This window comes from Colletotrichum abscissum, assembly GCF_030869225.1.
Source record: "Colletotrichum abscissum strain IMI 504890 chromosome Unknown Scaffold_75.1, whole genome shotgun sequence".
Classification (NCBI taxonomy): domain Eukaryota; kingdom Fungi; phylum Ascomycota; class Sordariomycetes; order Glomerellales; family Glomerellaceae; genus Colletotrichum; species Colletotrichum abscissum.
The window spans coordinates 36,663-50,771 of NW_026850520.1; the positions used below are offsets into that span (position 1 = coordinate 36,663).

A 14,109-nucleotide genomic window follows, 5' to 3' on the forward strand; every position below is an offset into this window, starting at 1 on the left:
TCATGTCCACATTGACGGCACCACGCCCTTACCCTTCCGTCCGACGCCCCGCGGCTGTCCACGACCGCCGCCTCTTGGGGTCATACCGCCGCCCATCATCTCCATGGTCTGCTCATCGGTAGGGAACTCGGTAGATCGGAAGCCTTCGCCCTCCTTGAACATGGTAGTGTACAAATTCGAGACAGATTGCGTCAGTTCGTACAAAGCCTTGGTACGATCGCTGTCCGCGTCCGATTGAATCTCGAGAGTGCCGGCTTGCTGGTCAATCTTGCCCTGGATCTTGCCGTCAACAATGAGGAAACCGAGGATGTCTTGAACTTCGGGCTCTGAGATCTTTAGTTGCTTCGCGATCCATGACAGCTTCATTCGTGTGTACGGTGCAATCAGCTTCAGGACGCCCTTCGTCCTCATGTTGCGCGTGACTTCGTCAATGTTCTCAGCGATGAATGGGTCGGCGAGAATGTCTTGGTTCTTCTGCAGGACATTTTCGTAGGCGTGGACGTCGTCACGCTGGTACGCGTCCACCAAGTCGGTCATGGCAGTGATTCGGGGATCCTGCTTGTACGGCTTGGTCTCCTGCGAGTCGAACGGGTTGATGGTAGACTTGACAAGCATAGTCGTAAGAAGTAGGTACTTGAGCACCTGAATTCGCTGGAGCGAGCCGGCCTCATCGTAGTTGCGGAAGGATTCGAAGAAGTCCGTCTGGGCTTCGGCCCAATTCTCCTCGCTCATGTGCATCTTGCCACCGCATTCGCGAATGATGCCCATAATTTTGGGGTGAGGTACAGCGGACCGGACCTTGAGGGCGCGCTGGTAGAGTCTCTTCAGCTGCTTGTTGTTCTTGGTCTCGGCGTGCATCTGGATCTCGAGGGCGTATATCTCCATAGAATATGTGCCCTTGCTGGGATCGTCACTGCCGTCTTCCTTCTGACAAGCCTTATGGAGGTCCCTCAGCTTCTTAGTGACCGTGTTGTAGTCCTTGCGGTCGAGGAGGAGTTTGGCCAGCTTGATGTTCGTCTTCAGCCATAGCCTCTCGTTGTTTGTGCTCTGGAAGCTCTCGAGTGTGAGCGAGTAGAACTTCTCGACGCACGCCACGGCCTTGGGGCTGTCTGATCCCTTCTCAATGTAGTCCAGCATGTTATTGATCGACTTCTCGGAGTAATTCCTTGTCACGGCCGACTTGACGTAGGTCAACAACTCGGCATAATGTTCCGTCGCCTGGTTCCGAAATCAGTATTTCCCTTCTATTGGTAGCAGGACTTTCTTCAGGAAGTCTAGATTGGTTGTACCTTCTCATACTGTCCCAGCTTGAACTCGAGTTTGATGGCTTGTTTCAAGCCTTTGAAGCCCCATTCGCCCTTTTCCTCCTCTAACGGTGGTATGCCCAAGAATTCGGCAATAGCATCCTCGGGATCGGTAAGCTTAAGTTGCTTCGCATTGTAGTATTTGTTCTCGATGCCGACATCTCCGGAGTCCTCATCGTCGTCTTCCTCGTACTCAAAGTCGTACCTGCGCCTAGTCAGTCTCGGCGGTTCCTGCTACAAAACCCATAGCTGACAGGCCCATCTGGGGGAAGCTCACTGCTCCTCATCAGACTCCTGCATGAAGTCCTCGTCGTCAGACATCTTGACTGCGTGAGGGGATTGTGGAGTATTCACGAGAAGCCGATCGCAAGGAGTGCGCTTTGGTGACTGGACTGGAGAATAGCTATAGGAAAAGGTGTGGTGGAAGAATTTGTAGGTTTGTTCGTCGTTGGAAATTGGACGTGAAGGTAGTAAGGCTGATTGACAATGAGCAGGGCAGTTCCAGGCAGGTGCAGCTGTGGTGGACAATGAATGGAAGGCGGGGGGAGCTTATCGATTGGCAGACCCACCAACGGCCTCTGATTGCGCACTGGCCACATGAACGGAGGCGACTTTTGGCTTCCATGGCTTTTTTGACTCGAACCCAGCCGTGCCAGCCTTTTGACTTTCATCTGCCTAGTTTCAACCTCCATCTCTCCCAACAACCTACATCTCCAACAGATTTCCACACGACTCACTTTCCGGCTTTGCCCATTCTCTAACAATTGTCGACGAATACTCCAGTATACTCGACTAAGCAGTCGGCAAGATGGGTGGCGATCTCAACTTGAAGAAGAGTTTCCACCCTTCTCTCATCAAGAACCAGGCCAAGGTCTGGGAAGAGGAACGCAAAGCCCTCGATGAGCGCAAGAAGACACAGCAGCGCATCAACGAGCTCAAGGAAGAGCGCGAGCGCGAAGAACTCCAGAAGAAGCTCGAGGCTGCAGGGCACACCAAACGAGTCGACCGCGTCGAGTTTCTTTACAGCGGACCTACCGATGGACAGACCGGCACGACCGAGGAGCGCGAGAGCTACCTCTTAGGCAAGCGCCGCATCGACAATTTGCTCAAGGGAACGGAACACAAGAACTTGGAGAAGCAAGCCGGGCAGGAGAGTTTCATGGCCCTACAGACGGCCAACACCGCACGCGACACAGCAGCCAAAGTTCGAGAAGACCCCCTGCTTGCCATCAAGCGACAGGAGCAGGCCGCCTACGAAGCCATGATGAATGATCCCATCAAGCGTCGGCAGTTACTTGCATCCATGGGTATGGCAGACGATAAATCAAAGTCGAAAGGAAAGGAGGAGCGGCACAAGAGAAGGCACCACAGGCATCGGAATGACGACGACGATCGGGAAAGACACCGCAAAAGGCGGCGATCTTATTCAAGGTCACGAAGCCCGCGCCGTCGGAGAGACGACCATGACGAGGCAGAGCGCTCTGAAAGGCGGCGTCGACGCAGCGATTCAGAAGACAGGCACCACCAGCGCAGACGCACTTCTAGATCCCGATCTCCTCGAAGACGCGACTCTGGCGAGAAGGACGATTACGACAGACGCGATCGACGCGACAGGCGTGACGACCGCGAACGGCGGCGCCGAGACTCAGTGTCCGAGGACGAACGACCCGTCAGGCCACGGGAGAGATCGCCACGAAGTCACGACAGGCGTGGCGACCGGGATGGAGAGGCTTCAGTTTCCCGGGGTCGCCGAAACAACGATAATCATCGGCAAGGGCCTGACAGACGACCTGCTGCCCGTACCAATGGATCCAGTAGCGGCAAAGAGGCCGATGACAAGGGCGCTGAGGAGGCAAGGGCTCGCAAGTTGGCGGCGATGCAGGCAGCCGCTTCAGATCTCGACACAGATCGGGAGCGCCGACTGGCTGCGCTTGAAGAACGGGAGAACGCCGCGCGACAAGCCGATGATCAGGCGAGAGAACGATCATCCAAGTTTGGAGACAGGCAATTTGTGAACGGTCTGCATCGGAAGGCCGGCAACATGAGCCTCGGGGAGAGGATGGGCCGTAGTAGGCAGGGTCTGCAGAGAGACGATGACTGAGGGGTGGATGCGATAGGACCGGCGAGACCTGGCCGAATCAAATTGAATACCACACAAACTACCAGCTTGCGGGGCAAACCTGAAGCGGAGGTTGAGGATTCGCGGGGCAAAGGTCGAGCGCCAAAGAGCGGGCGCCGTGCGAGCCGACAGAACGGAGCTGGGTCGCAGTAGCCATCGATCGCCTATGCATGGTCGGGCCCGGCGGGAGCGAAGTCGGGATGGGACGCTGCCGGAAGACGGAAGGGAGGGAGGACGTGCTTAAGCGTGTCCATGGATTCGGCGCAAGAAAGGGTTGAAAGCTTTAGTGCCGCCGACTGCACGTCATGGATGGATTCTAGAATGCGAGGCATGTTGCAGGCTGCACACACGGTGATGGAACGCTGTAATGGATACCCAAGACACGGTGACGAACGTTGCCGTGTAACGAACAAGTAGAAAAATTGAACAATAATCGAATACTTCACGATACGGTGGCACGCAATCTTACATAAGACCTTGTGAGAAACAGCGAGTGAGCACTGACAATGGGGTATCCGGGGGAACGGCACTCGGACTGGGTGCGGGAGGCGTCGTCGGGCGCAACAAGAGGGGTTGAGGATCCGAAGCACAATGGAGCGGCGAACGGGTGCTTGGCGAACGGGTGATGATGCGTCACGATTCTTGGCTGTGCCTCACTGTTCCGTTGCGCAAGAGTTGCGTTGTCAGTGAGGCTGACGATGCCAGCTGCCTTTGCCTCACTGATGGGGAAGGTCATGGAGTGATGAGGGGTAATGAGGGGTGTTGATGAGCTGCAAAGAGGGGCAGAATATGATCCCGGAATGCCTTCAGACACTGCAGTCAACTGAGGGTTCTCGCAGCGCTGCTGAATAAGGTACCTTAAGGAAATAACGAGAACAATCGAACCGAATACCTAGGACCAAAAGACCTTCACTTCGCACGGAGTAACCACGGGCCCAGGCCTTTTGCCTTTAGGGTGGATGGTGTGGTGGATTCGCCCATGTCTCTCGATCCGAAAAACAGGCGCCGCTCTCGGGGCTTCCAGCGAGTCGAGCTCCGGCGCTTTGCGGCGGGAGTGTCGCTGGGATGAGTCTGCCACAAGGCGCGGTGCTTCCTTGGCTAGCGATGGAGTTTTTTTTTTGTTTGAGTAGTGGAGAGCGTTTGTTTTGACAGAGGTGGATATCGGATTTCCTTCCTTGGTTCGTTGCAGTGTGGACTATCGAATGACGATGGGTGGGATTAGTGAGCGGCGCAGCGAGTCGTACAGCCCACGACAAGTAGAGGTTGAGCGGCGAGATTTATGAGGTGAAACCAGAGGATTGCGTATTCTCACTTCAAGTTTTGGCCAGTATATCGTGATGGCTTCAGCTTACATTGGAGCTGCATATTCGTCTGTGAGTGAGACGGAGGTACAAGGTTTGTGTGGCTAGAGGTCGGGGGATTTGACGATGAATCGTGTATGACTGGCGTTCTCGAAAGGTGCCGCAGCCGGGCGAAAGAGCGGAAGATAAGGTGGACTCGGCTTACAGCGCAACCGAGTTCTGGCGGAGGTTTCTGGCGTCCAGTACCGAACACTCTCTTGTACCAGATACCTAGCCCTCGATGCCTTCCTATACGTGAGTATCTGGTGCCCCTCGTTGACCTTGTCTGCCCCATTCAGCTCAGCTGTCTTACCAAGAACGGCCTTGACGGGACACGAGTTGAGGGGCTCCGGGGGCCCTCAAGCGCCACTCGGCCATGTTGTGGCAGGGGGGGGGGGATAGAAAAGCCAAAAGGCTAAGCTGGAAAAGCATTGGATCAATGATGCCGTTTTGGCGAGACCTCATAGTCGGCCTCAGCTCAGCTCACATTGGACGCGCACTGGCCCATGCCCCGAGCCTCTTCATCTTCATGGCGTCCATCCTGGTGATTTGTGAGAGGGATATTTCATGACTTTGTTGGAGGTTGCGGGTACGTTCGGGACGAAGGGCAACTCATGGCTTTTTGGGAGGGATTTTCTTTTCTTTTCTCGCGCAGTTCAATCTGATTCCCCTGTCGTGACATGTCTGCAGCTCGATAGTGGGTGCAGATGCGCGCAATTGTGTGGCGGGGAAGTCTCCACTCGTTCAAGTTGTTTCTTCCCAGTTCGCATCTACGGATATTTTAGCGTCTTCGTACACTTTCGGAGGCAGAAGTAGATATCCGTACGCTGCAAACTGGAGTCGCAGCCCAAGTGATTGGTCTCCTGGTCGATAACGGAGCAAGCGTGTCAAGTTGGACAGGTAGGTATCCGTAGAGTGTCCGTATGTGGGCTCAGGGCATTCTTTGGTAGAGGGGCCTCCGTAGCTCGGTGGAGGCGCTCAGTCAGTGACATTCATGAGGTTCCCCATTCCGGTCCTTGTGGATTCGTCCAAGTGTACTGAGTGACGACGAGTGACGGAGTACGCAATCACGCAGCCTCCCTGCGCTGGTCCCCTTTTCTGCTCTGGTCTGGCTGGTGCTGAAGTGTACCACCATGGAAGAAGAAGAAGAAGAAGAAGATGATGATGATGATGATAGTATATCAATGTTTTTCCCACACAGAACAAAAGGTTTCTTAGGTAACAGCTTGGGAAGGTGCCCATTTTCAAAGTCCCAGTGGCTCCTGCCTGTCCCTACCTTATCCAGCTGGGTGGCTTCCTTCCTCAGGTCCCCAAAAGTCCATTTCCAGCCCAGCGCCAAAAAGGCAATGAGTGTTGTGTTCCTCCGTCTCCTTTCCTCCTAGGCTCACCCCGGCAAGAGGTGCCTGACCCTGTCTGCTATTGCTCTTTTCTACTCCATTGAGTGGCCCTCTGACATGATCTCAGCCAATTGAGCAGCGCACCTTCTTCTAACCCAATTTCAATTTCCCGCTCCTGCATCTTTTGCTCACCCCAAATTCACACTTCCACCTTTTACCTCATTTTGGTCTCCAGTGCCTGCCTCTTTCTCCCATTTGTTTCTTCTCATCTGGCTGCTCTGCGCCTGCCTTTCCTCTGCCTCACATCACAGTCACAGCCATCCCCCAAGCCACTCCGCTTTGCCTGGCACTTTCCTCTCCAGCGAAAAGAGGCACTGTTGCACTGCATCTACGGAAAGAGCACTGGGCCTTGGACCTTCCTTGCTCTTTTTGTTCCCCACCGTTCCCTTCCATTATTCCTGCACCTGCACCTGGACCGCACTGTACCGTGCCTTCCTTCCTGCGTTACCATCAATTTACCTCCCTTCCACTTCCAGTGGCAGTTACCCCAAAGTCCATCGGCCTTTCTTTGTCCATTTCCTTTCACCACCACCTCGCGCACCAACCAGCCGTGCCAACCCACCTCCAAACAACAACCCAGAACCATCTCTGGTACCTTCCCCTTGCTGATCGACCGACGAACCACGAACTCTCCCCCCAGATTCCTACTACTGGCCGACTGCATCCTTTTCTGCTTTCCACAAACAACCAAGCAAACCGATCTCGTACAGCACCGCACCGACTCGCCTCACCTCGATCAACCCTCCCTAACCGACTTTCTACAACCCGACCGAATCCACCTCCTTCAGATCACCCAGTATGCCTTTGTGCGGTGGTAACAAGACCGTCCAGCGCAAGCTGGTCCTCCTGTGAGACCTCCTCGACCTTCTCTTTGTGTTGCCTCCTTGGTGGCTGCGATTGGGAGTTCTTGGCTAATTGACTTGCGACCTGCAGTGGCGATGGCGCGTGCGGCAAGACATCGTTGTTGAACGTCTTTACCAGAGGGTAATTCCAATACTATCTCCTTCAACCCTTAAGCCTTAGGGCCCGGCCTTTTCCGGGTTTCCAATTGCGCATCTCTTGCTGACTTGACCCAGCTACTTCCCGACCGTCTACGAGCCCACTGTATTCGAGAACTACGTCCATGGTACGATACCTCGATTCCCAGCGAAAGGCGCCAAGTCGCAAGATGCCTCTGTCGCGATCCTCCCTCTGCGATTTGAAAACTGACCTGAGATTGCTAGACATCTTCGTCGACAGTGTCCACATCGAGCTTTCCCTCTGGGATACCGCTGGCCAGGAAGAGTTCGACCGCCTCCGCAGCTTGTCTTACGGTACGGGATTCTAATATTGGGTGAATTAAGAAGTCGCTTGCTAATTAGGCGCAGACGATACCGACCTCATCATGCTCTGCTACAGCGTCGACAGCAAGGACTCCCTCGAGAACGTCGAGAGCAAGTGGGTTGGAGAGATCGCCGACAACTGTCCCGGCGTGAAGTTGGTTCTCGTCGCCCTCAAGTGCGATCTCCGCGAGGCCGATAATGAGGAGGAGGAGGCCGCCGAGGGCCAGCAGCGAGAGAAGCGTCCCATGATCTCTTACGAGCAGGGCTTGGAGGTCGCTCGCCGCATCAATGCCCTCCGCTACCTCGAGTGCTCTGCCATGCGCAACCGCGGTGTCAACGAGGCCTTCACCGAGGCCGCTCGCGTCGCCCTCAGTGTCAAGAAGGATCGTGAAGAGTCTCAGTGCGTCATTATGTGAGAAACATCACGGTGGTGCATCCATTTCTTGCCATGATCGTTCTTCATCTTCTTACGACCACGATCAAACGAGCGGCCCTTGTTTCGGACGGATTCGAATTCCATTTTTTCAGTGTTTGGCACTTGGAAGGCGTCGGCGTTCCTACGGATTGGACCTTCCAACCTCGACTTGCATCTCGGCCTTTAACCTATGTCTTTTATTACAGCCCGCCCAGCTCCTTGGGCAGACGCGACCTTTTTCCCTTTCACTTCGGCGGCTATCTACGGATTGTGTCGCCGACATGAATTCTTGATACCTTTGGGCACTGACCACTTTTGAGCCAAAAATGTAAATACCCGTTTCACTTCACAATGCACATACAGGGTTGGAGAATCAGGTTTCATTCCCTTTGTCGCTTTCGGTCTTCAGCGCATCCGCAGAAGGACAGCACGGCCGGAGGAACGGCGTGCTCGGCAGGTGGCAGGTGGATGGCATGAGGTATTGGATCAGGGTACTAGAAATCTCGGATGAAAGCTCAACAGCAGCAGTCAATTGGGTTCTGGTCTTTTTTTCCATTGCCTATTCTCAAGCAAGCGAGAAAAGTTGTCACTAGATAGATGACCCCTAATGAACTCTGTCACTATGCTCAACGTCTTTGAAATCAGTAAACCCCTCAACCACCACCGCCACCACCTTGCTTGCAATGAACCGGACTCGGAGCTGCGGTCAATCTATTAGAAAGCGTCGCGTCACGGATCGTCGCCTTGAGTAAGAAACTTCCGAGAACCTAATCGCTAGGGCCAAGGAATCTGACGCTGCAGATTCTCGTGTCCGCTCCGGTTAGAGCCAGAGGATGAGGGGAGGAATGAGTGGTGTCGACCGGGTGTCAAGGCTGAGAATTTGCGAGGGGGTGTTCCAGGAACACCCCCGATCCGTGCTGACTCTTTCGGAGCTGAGTAGATTCTCCGGTTGCAGTCGGACTGGAGAACTGGAGAACGGCGGGCAGATCATGGAGGGGTCTTGTCAGCTTGTCAGTACTGTCAGACATGCCTCAGACCTTTTCCTGTCGGCCAAGTTTTGTCTTTCTAATTTGACGAAGCTCTCTGTAGGACCTCGAGCACGCTTTCATGAAAATTGCGGCATCGATTACCTTGCGTCACAAACATTGGCTCGATCTTGTGTTCGTCAAATAGTTCATTTCTCGACTTGCTATATAGGTAATGTTTGCGTTTCCGAATCGTCGCTCATGCGTGTTATAGTAGTAATATATAGTGTGAAATCTTTTGTTCCGCTCTCCCAACTCCGTATTGTTCGACGTTCGCCATGATACAGATCATGAACTCATAAATACAAAAGAAATACTGCTGAGTTTCTCTCAACCGCACCACTCACGTTCGTGACTTTAGTCTCCGTGACGCCCCAAAGCCTTGCCACGCTTGGAAACCTCGCGGGCATGGTACTGCTTGATCTTGGCCCGTCTGGCCTCCTCCTTGGCCTCCTCCTCAAGCCTTCGCACATCAGCCCTCGCAGCAGCAACGCTCTCCCGCGCAGCCATGAGCGCGCGGTCAGCCTCCTTCTCAGCCGCCTCGGCGCCCATGACGCGCTCACGAGCCTGGACGATGCTGGGGTCCATTTCTACGCCTACGCCGCCAAACTTGTGCAGGAGACCGCCCCGGCGACCGGACGACGCGTCGGTGGAGCGGCGGAAGAGGCCGCCTCCGCCGGTGTGGTGGCCATCAGGGGAGGTGTGGTAGGTAGTTGACGACAAAGAGGAGTGGGAGGTCGCGGAGGTGCGGGATGTGCGAGCTGTCGGCGTGGGGGACGGGTCACGGCGAGAGGAGCCGAAGAGGCCGTGCTTGCGGGGCGCGGGCTCGGCAACGGGTTGGTGGTGGACTGGCTCCGGGGAAGGGTCCCGGCGAGAGCCAAAGAAGCCGGTGCGGCGGGGCTCTGAGGGTGGTGGGGTCAGCTCCCGAACAGGTTCGGGAGAGGGTTCGCGACGGCCGCCTCCGAAGAATGGCATTTTGAGAATATAGAGGTTTTGTGATGGAAGGAATATAATTTGCTAGGATGATTTGGCGAAAGGCTTGTTTTCGCCTACAAGGTTGTAGAGTGTGGTTGGTGGTGTGGGTGCTTCTATTTATGAAGGCTTAGGATGCTGGATAAGACGGAACACAAGACTCTGGGCGGGAGGAGCATGGAAGTTATATCTATCTCTCCTCCTTTCTCATAACCTTTCCCCTGATCCTCCCTCTTCCTCATCCTCATTCATGACATTATGGCTCTCCTACTGCTGTTACAGCTCACCGCAAGGTACGTCGTTTGGGCGGACGCCCGTGCCGAGACCCTGGCTGCAGACATTGTTGGCAGGCTGGCATGGTTGATGCTGCACAATGATGCCAAGATGGTCATTTGGATGCCCTCCGTCCGTCACTCATTCCTGTTCCTCGAAGGACAACTAGCTGTTAGATCCGATTGAGACGCCATTTGGCGGGTTTGGTGGTTGGGTGCCGTGCGACTCCAAACCTGTTTGTCGGTGATCTGCGCTCCAAGATCACCGTCCTCGGTGACGTCAAAAGCTGGCAAGGGAAGGCTGCAGTGCAGGGGTCGAGGTGTGGCCAATCAACCAATGAGAGGCTAATGATGACGACGGGCTAGCCTCTTGTGGAAGGACCCCTAGATTCTTTCGTTCAGGTCACGCAGGGTCTTGTTCAGAAATGTCTTGCCCTTCCGTTCCCCGAGGCCCTGATCTGTTTGGTAATGAATAGAGTGATGCAAAGTCGACAGGGGAGGACAATCTCGATTATGACATCTCATATCTTTAGTAGGACGGCGCGTTTAATCTAGCCTCTAGACGCCAAGGAGGCTGTGCTGCGATGCAAGGGGTCATTCTTGGTGACGAGATGGCGGAAGCACCAGAATTCGGCTAACGGCGTGTGTGACGGTCGTGCCCATTAGTTTTGATGAGCTGGCGTTCGTTCACAGACCGAGACTCGGTTGCGGTCCCAGCGGTGCAAGACACTCTGGATGGTTGCTACGGATGACCGTGACGTTGTGGCTTGCCCTACAGCGCTATGATTTACCAATGGCTGTTATCGCGAATCTTCACTCTGAAACCGAGAAGCACAACGGTTTAGCAATAAATAGTAGGTAGGGACCCTGCGCTGGCATCAAGCGATCCTGAAAGATGGTCAAAAGACTTGATCGTGGTTCTCGCGAATCTTGAATCCGGGCATGTGGGTTACGTCTGGGGTGGGCCATTCTTGGTTGGACCCAGGCGCAGAGCGGACGATGCAGCATGTCAGCCATGGAAGCTATCCTATGAGGCTTGATTAGGGATGGCTTGTGGGGAAGTCTTCGTTTAAACAAGGACAAGTTGAGAGTTCCTTGCTGTCTGATTGACTGTTCATGCACTAGAGTATCATTGAAGACCCCGTGTTTGGCGCACCGGAGTGCGCCGAAATGTCACAGAAGACAACGGTCGAGAGCCCGTAGCGGGTGGCTTGGTCAACCTTACATATCGAAGATGTGGTATCGGCAGATTTGAAGCGATATTAATGGATCACATCGTCTCAGCGGAGTACAATATACGCTGAGACGACTTACATAGCCAGCCGTCCTACACAACAGTTTGACGAGATGCTGCCACTGTCTGTGGCAAAGGTTTACCCATCAGTGACAGCTGTGAACCTTGACCGAAGTAACATATAACAGCTTTCTCCTAGTCAAATTGGGAATTCGCGTTAGCGAACGAGCTGTTACGCGCCATGTCAGGTTGTAGGGTCTTTTCATCCAACTTGGCAAGATTGATGGGCTTGAGGTCATCATCTAACATTACCAGAGGCAGAGACAAAACTTGATAAGGTTGCTGTCTACGTATTGTATGCATATATCAAATAGGAGCGGCACTAGAACGACCGTAACCTTTAGTAGTGCACATATGTACGTAAATCAGTCTTGGAGTGGCAGTCAGTGAGCCCTGAGAGTTTCCTTGGAGATGGATGTGTACGAGTCAACGGCTACACTGACTACTCTCAGTTGAATGGTCGGGCTAGCCCTCGAGGGACACGCAAAAACACGAGACTTACCATCATATATCCCACCAGAAACGCTCGCATTCTACAATGAGACTTTGCACGAGGGAGGGATCTATTCTGCTAACAGTCTATGGCTTAGACGGGTATCTAAATTATGACCTAACGCCCTTCTCCAGCTTGCTCTCAGCCGGCTCATTGCTAGCCCAGCCCATCCAGGCGACGGCAATGATGAACTTGACTCCTCCAGAGATCCAAAGAGCCCCAGGCATGCCAGCCCGACTTCTCTGCAGCCAGCCACCAATAATACCTCCAAGAACAAGCAAAACGACGGCCAAGAACCTCCTGTTCCTCTTGGGGTTCTCCTTTAGGGGTGCAAAGAGCTTGGGGTCGGAGAGGAGATCGCAGTAGACGCTGGTCAGGACGTTGGTAGGAACTTCGTTGTATCCTAAAATCCTGCTCGTCACAATCTGTCCGCCAAACTGGAAGGCCAGAAGCGCAAGGGGGACCATCACAAGAGGGTTTTCAGAGGTCTTGAATTCGTGATTCGAGTCGGAGCCTTGCACCGAGGCTTTTCCAAAGTCGGCGATGAGACGTGTCTGAGCAAAGGCGGCGGCAAGGAAGACGAGAGCCGACTGGAGAAGGAACGACAGGGCGAGAGTGCTTCTGCGCTTGGGATGGATGTGTCTCGACTTGGAGAAGAAGAAGCACCCAAGCCAGAACGCGGCGATGGAGCTGAGGGACTTGAGCCAGAGGAGTGGCTCGCCAGCCGGAAGCTTCGAGGCGCCAAGAGCCATGAAGATGGTGTTTCCTTTAAACAGGTCAGTATCACATGTTGCTTCCCCTGCCTGATAGCTAGGCTCTTACCTGTTTGCATACTGACGAAGACACCAGCTGCGTTCACTGCTACACTGTCGCACAAGCCGGACACCAGACAGCAAGCGAGGACTGGGATATCGGTATAGCGGATGTTGACATCATCACGGAGCCAGTCACCGAAGCTGCGCCGCTGAGCTTCGTTCCTTGGTTGTTCATTTCCGGCATCGGTGTCGGACGAGTCTGCGACTTGCAGATCACTTTGCGCGCTCATGTCGGCTGCTTTGATGGCTTTGCGAACGTTGAGTGAAGGGTGAATTCGAGGTTAGACAGGGAGATGACTCAGTCAGAAGCCAGGAGTTGGCCCAGTATTTGAACAAACAACAGCTGAAAAATTTCATGGGCTCATCCCGCAGACCTTGTCTGGGGTTGGGATTGCGTTATCGCATCTAAGCATGTCGTTGCAGGGCGGTTTGCACCACTATTACGTCTCGGGTAAGCGTCCATTCTTGAGGGAATCCACCGCCGCGTAATCGGGAGCGGACTGGGCCGCCGAAAATCACGTTTGTTTGGTGAAGTTCGGGGACGATGTGGGTTTTTGCACGGATAGATTGCCGAAATTGGTGTTGGCATTGTGCATACTAAGAAAGAGCATGTCTTTAAGTCAACCTCCGGAGTCTTGGATCATTGATGAGCTAGAGTCTCGTTACTGCAGCTTCTTGACGCGAGTGAGGACATCGAGTGATAGTGTGATTCAGAAAATGTCTCGTTGTGGCTTGACTTAGGTAGGTTGACGAGCGATATCGGTCTAGCCAAGCCGTGGATATATCACTGTATCACGCGGTAACCGAACAAGGCGGAAAATCTTGTGTTTTAGCGGTTGCTTTGTCATTTAAGGATGTGGGTCTCTCGACCGGCCCTGACCCGGACGCTTGGGCCCGCCATGCGCCGAATACCCGATGAATTGCCTTTGCCTTAGCAGCCACGCAGCCTTACTCATCTCACTTTGTTCACCTTATTTCCCACCTTACTCACTCACCTTACTTTGTCCTCATGCTCCTTGTCTCACTCATTTTCCGCAAACCTTCGACGCTTCCATGATTGAAGTTTCGCAAACAACTCAGCACATCGACGAACGCTATTACAGTGTTTCCCACTCAACGGGTCGCAGCAACAACAAGACACTACGATTGCTCATTTGCGGATGAAAATCTTTACCATTAGTGACCCACAGCGACCGAGTCGCTCAGGCCAGATCTCAAGCCTGTAGATCCAAATCGACGACACCACAGCTCACGACGCCAATCCCGCCTCGATTACTCCTCAACCGCGCTTCTCTCGCTGATCTTGAGTCGTCACTAGACGCCTGGCTATGCTCCTCATGA

At 53.9% G+C, this 14,109-nt stretch overlaps 6 protein-coding genes across 6 annotated transcripts; 2 read left to right on the plus strand and 4 right to left on the minus strand.

Moving 5' to 3' along the window:
• Positions 1-1,625, minus strand: CABS01_15852 (COP9 signalosome complex subunit 2; the record flags this gene model as incomplete). Its single annotated transcript, XM_060549185.1, has 3 exons — positions 1-1,218; positions 1,290-1,509; positions 1,582-1,625. 3 exons carry the CDS (start codon positions 1,623-1,625, stop codon positions 1-3), a joined length of 1,482 nt encoding a protein of 493 aa, XP_060390877.1.
• Positions 1,626-2,112: 487 nt separating this feature from the next.
• Positions 2,113-3,405, plus strand: CABS01_15853 (uncharacterized protein; the record flags this gene model as incomplete). Its single annotated transcript, XM_060549186.1, has 1 exon — positions 2,113-3,405. One exon carries the CDS (start codon positions 2,113-2,115, stop codon positions 3,403-3,405), a length of 1,293 nt encoding a protein of 430 aa, XP_060390878.1.
• Positions 3,406-3,463: 58 nt separating this feature from the next.
• On the minus strand, positions 3,464-5,141 carry CABS01_15854 (uncharacterized protein; the record flags this gene model as incomplete). The annotated part of the gene is made up of 5 exons (XM_060549187.1): positions 3,464-3,631; positions 3,893-4,315; positions 4,631-4,734; positions 4,930-5,012; positions 5,077-5,141. The coding sequence occupies 5 exons, from the start codon at positions 5,139-5,141 to the stop codon at positions 3,464-3,466; spliced, it is 843 nt and encodes a 280-aa protein (XP_060390879.1).
• Positions 5,142-6,958: 1,817 nt separating this feature from the next.
• On the plus strand, positions 6,959-7,898 carry CABS01_15855 (GTP-binding protein RHO3; the record flags this gene model as incomplete). The annotated part of the gene is made up of 5 exons (XM_060549188.1): positions 6,959-7,008; positions 7,094-7,144; positions 7,237-7,286; positions 7,384-7,473; positions 7,528-7,898. The coding sequence occupies 5 exons, from the start codon at positions 6,959-6,961 to the stop codon at positions 7,896-7,898; spliced, it is 612 nt and encodes a 203-aa protein (XP_060390880.1).
• Positions 7,899-9,279: 1,381 nt separating this feature from the next.
• Positions 9,280-9,897, minus strand: CABS01_15856 (uncharacterized protein; the record flags this gene model as incomplete). The annotated part of the gene is made up of 1 exon (XM_060549189.1): positions 9,280-9,897. The coding sequence occupies one exon, from the start codon at positions 9,895-9,897 to the stop codon at positions 9,280-9,282; it is 618 nt and encodes a 205-aa protein (XP_060390881.1).
• A 2,166-nt stretch (positions 9,898-12,063) lies between these two features.
• CABS01_15857 (uncharacterized protein) lies at positions 12,064-12,998 on the minus strand (the record flags this gene model as incomplete). Its single annotated transcript, XM_060549190.1, has 2 exons — positions 12,064-12,719; positions 12,776-12,998. The coding sequence occupies 2 exons, from the start codon at positions 12,996-12,998 to the stop codon at positions 12,064-12,066; spliced, it is 879 nt and encodes a 292-aa protein (XP_060390882.1).
• Positions 12,999-14,109: the final 1,111 nt, after the last annotated feature.